Here is a 3,266-nt window from a genome sequence, read left to right as displayed (position 1 = left end):
TGAACTCCAAGACCGAAGTTTCACAAATTGGAGATATTTCTGGAAAACACAGAGGAAAAAGAGGATGTCAAGAAAAGTGAGAGTACTGCAAAGTCTGCAAAATAAGATGGTATTGTGCCTGATTTGAATTACAGTGACCCTGCCAAATGGCCCTACTGTTGCAGTGATAATTTGCAACAGCTTATAATACAACATGGACCACAGCAGGTTGTATCACATGATTTTCCCAAAGACACAAATAACAGAAGATTTTCTCCTATACACTACAAGAGAAGACTGGCAAATGGTGAAGAAGTGTGCCGTCAATGGTTGACATATTCAACCTCAAAAGATGTGGTTTTTTGTTTTTGCTGCAAGTTGTTCAGCAAAAGAAATGGTGCATCATCCCTACAAGAAACAGGTTCAAAAGACTGGAAGAACATTGGAGCAATTCTTTCTTCACATGAGAGGAATACTGACCATTTAGAAAACTATCAAGCCTGGCGTGAACTTGAATTGCGCTTATCTAAAGGAAAAACAATTGATGCTATTAACCAGCAGAAAATTAGGCAAGAAGAACAATATTGGCGACAAATCTTGCAACGCTTGATTGCTTTGGTAAGAGTTCTTGGCATGCAAAACTTGTCATTCCGCGGTACAAATGAAAAGTTGTACAGTGCTAGCAATGGAAATTTTTTAAAGTTTGTAGAATATCTAGCCCTTTTTGATCCTATCATGAATGAACATTTGCGTAGAGTTAAAGATCAAGAAACAATGGTTCACTACCTAGGAAAAGATATCCAAAATGAGCTCATACAGCTTCTAGCCGGTGCTATAAAGCAGCAAATTTTAACACATACAAATTCAGCCAAATACTATTCAATTATTCTGGACTGCACACCTGATGTTAGTCATATTGAGCAAATGACAATGATTGTACGTTTTGTTGATGTAATCAAACCATCAGATAATGAGATGTCTGAGTCTGAAGTTATCATAAGGGAACATTTCTTGGGATTTGTTCCACTAAAGGAGACTACAGGTGCCTTTATAGCAGAAACTCTTCTTGAACAGCTTGAGCAAATGGGATTGCCAATTGAAAATCTGCGTGGTCAAGGTTATGATAATGGGAGTAACATGAAAGGCAAAGAAAATGGCGTACAAAAGAGAGTCCTGGACATAAACCCACGTGCCTTTTTGTGCCCTGCAATGCACACTCTTTAAACTTGGTAGTCAATGATGCTGCTAGGTGTTGTCTGGAAGCAACTACTTTCTTTAGTTTGGTTCAACAGATCTATAATTATTTCTCTACATCGACTAAGCGTTGGCAAATTCTAACTAGCCATATATCAGACTTAGGCATAACTGTTAAGCCATTGAGTGAAACAAGATGGGAGAGTCAGATCGATGCTTTGAAACCACTGAGATATCATCTTGGTAATATATATGATGCTTTAATAGAGATCTTTGATGAGACAAGCCTAACAGGTTCATCTGGAAATACTTCCCGAATTGAAGCCAAGGCCCTTGCTGGTGCAATTAGTAAGTTCAAGTTTGTGGTATCCCTTGCTACATGGTACAACATCCTTTTTGAAGTCAATCTTACAAGCAAGCTACTACAAAATAAGGAAGCTGATTTAAATTCAGCTACAAAACAATTGCAAGTGACTAAGAATTATCTTGTGGACTGCAGGTGTGATGAGGGTTTTCAACAGGTTTTGACAGATGCTACTGAGATTGCAAAGGAACTAGAGATACTACCAAACTTTGAGACAGAAGAACAAGTTAGAAACAGGAGAAAGAAACGGCAGTTTGAGTATGAGGCCCAAGAAGAGGCACCACAAGATCCAAGGCAGAAATTCAAAGTAGGTTTCTACTATGCTGTTTTAGACATGGCCATACAATCTATTGAAGAGAGATTCCAACAGCTACAACAATATAATTCACTATTTGGCTTCCTGTATGATATATACAGTATAAAGATAAAATCTACTGAAGATGTACTTAAGGACTGCAAGAATTTGGAAAAATCATTGATGCATAATGGAAACAAAGATATTGATGCTGAAGATCTGTGTTGCGAACTTGTAGCAATAGCTCGAAGACTTCCAAAGTCTATGCCGCCACAAGAAGTACTTCTCTTCATGCTACAACAAAAACTCCTGGATAATGTGCCAAATGTTTCCGTTGCTTTAAGGATCCTTCTCACACTTCCAGTATCAGTGGCAAGTGGTGAACGTAGTTTCTCAAAGCTCAAACTTATAAAAACTTACATACGCTCTACAATGTTGGAAAAGAGACTAGTTGGCTTGGCAACTATATCAATTGAACATGCCCAGGCATCAGCACCTGATCTGGTTGAATTGGTGACAAAATTTGCAAAGGAAAAGGCACGCAAAGTGAGATGTTGATGTGTCTGAAATTGAAACTTTTATGAGACGTTTTTAACTCTGTTTGTCTGGTTTTTTTGTTTGTTTCTCTGTCTGACTGTAAGCGAAATATTGTGGTAACATGACGGGTTGGTTACGCCAAGTATCCTTAAATGGTATATACCTGTATACTTAAAGGTGTGTGAAGTAAAAGGTTTGAATGTTGTGTTGCCAATGGCTGAGGTATGCATTACACCGACTGCCCTTTAGTTCAAAATGATTTGTGTGCCAAAATAATTTATTTTGTATTTGCGAAATTTAATCAAAGGTTGATTATTTAAAATTTTGATTTTGCATATCTAAAACTTATTGCTCAAACCAAAAACTGTTTTGTTTATCTGTAATTTCCATTCACACACTCATAAAGGGACCACTTTCTATATTTTGCATTGCAAACCACATGTAGTGTCATATTTTTTTAAGTGAAAGCCCATTTGCCCCAAAGTGTGGGGTAACAGGGCCACCGCCATATTAATGGATATTGCGCCTTTAATATTGGTGCTGTTGGCATATTACGGTTGCATGTTGGTATTCTTGCAATTTAAAATAAATGTATCAGTTTCAAGTTTTCTGCTTTTTATTTTTTCAACAAAACATCTGTTTTTCATAATCGAAGTTGGCAATTTTTTGGGGGGGGTGGGGGCATGCAAGTAGCTGGCCTTGCCTAGGGCGTAAAATAGTCTGGCACCGGCCCTGCGTACAGCCGGACGTCTTTGTTCACGTTAGTCCTTTGGACACGATGGTGATTAAGTTAATCATGTCCAATATCCCGCCCTTCTTCTCAAGTGAGGAGATTGTGGCTGCTTTAAGCGTTTTTGGCAAGGTTGTGTCACGAATCTCGATGATTCCACTTCGTCT

General features: G+C 38.2%; 1 protein-coding gene across 1 annotated transcript; it reads left to right on the top strand.

Annotated features, from left to right (window-relative positions):
• The first annotated feature begins 254 nt into the window (after positions 1 to 254).
• Positions 255 to 2,390, top strand: LOC144890769 (zinc finger MYM-type protein 1-like). Its single transcript, XM_078772591.1, has 2 exons — positions 255 to 1,122; positions 1,416 to 2,390. Exons 1-2 carry the CDS (start codon positions 613 to 615, stop codon positions 2,388 to 2,390), a joined length of 1,485 nt encoding a protein of 494 aa, XP_078628717.1. The 5' UTR covers positions 255 to 612.
• The last annotated feature ends 876 nt before the right edge of the window (positions 2,391 to 3,266 follow it).

Source organism: Myxine glutinosa, chromosome 2 (genome assembly GCF_964187855.1).
Source record: "Myxine glutinosa chromosome 2, kmMyxGlut1.1, whole genome shotgun sequence".
Taxonomy (NCBI): Eukaryota; Metazoa; Chordata; class Myxini; order Myxiniformes; family Myxinidae; genus Myxine; species Myxine glutinosa.
Note: the sequence above shows the minus strand (reverse complement) of the source record. Positions and strands in the feature narration are given on the sequence as shown.

Excerpts from the sequence above, each read along its gene's own strand:
- LOC144890769 (XM_078772591.1), top strand. The coding sequence starts at position 613 with ATGCAAAACTTGTCATTCCGCGGTACAAATGAAAAGTTGTACAGTGCT. Across the intron at positions 1,123-1,415 it reads ATAATGGGAGTAACATGAAA|GGTAATATATATGATGCTTT; the intron begins GGCAAAGAAAAT and ends AGATATCATCTT.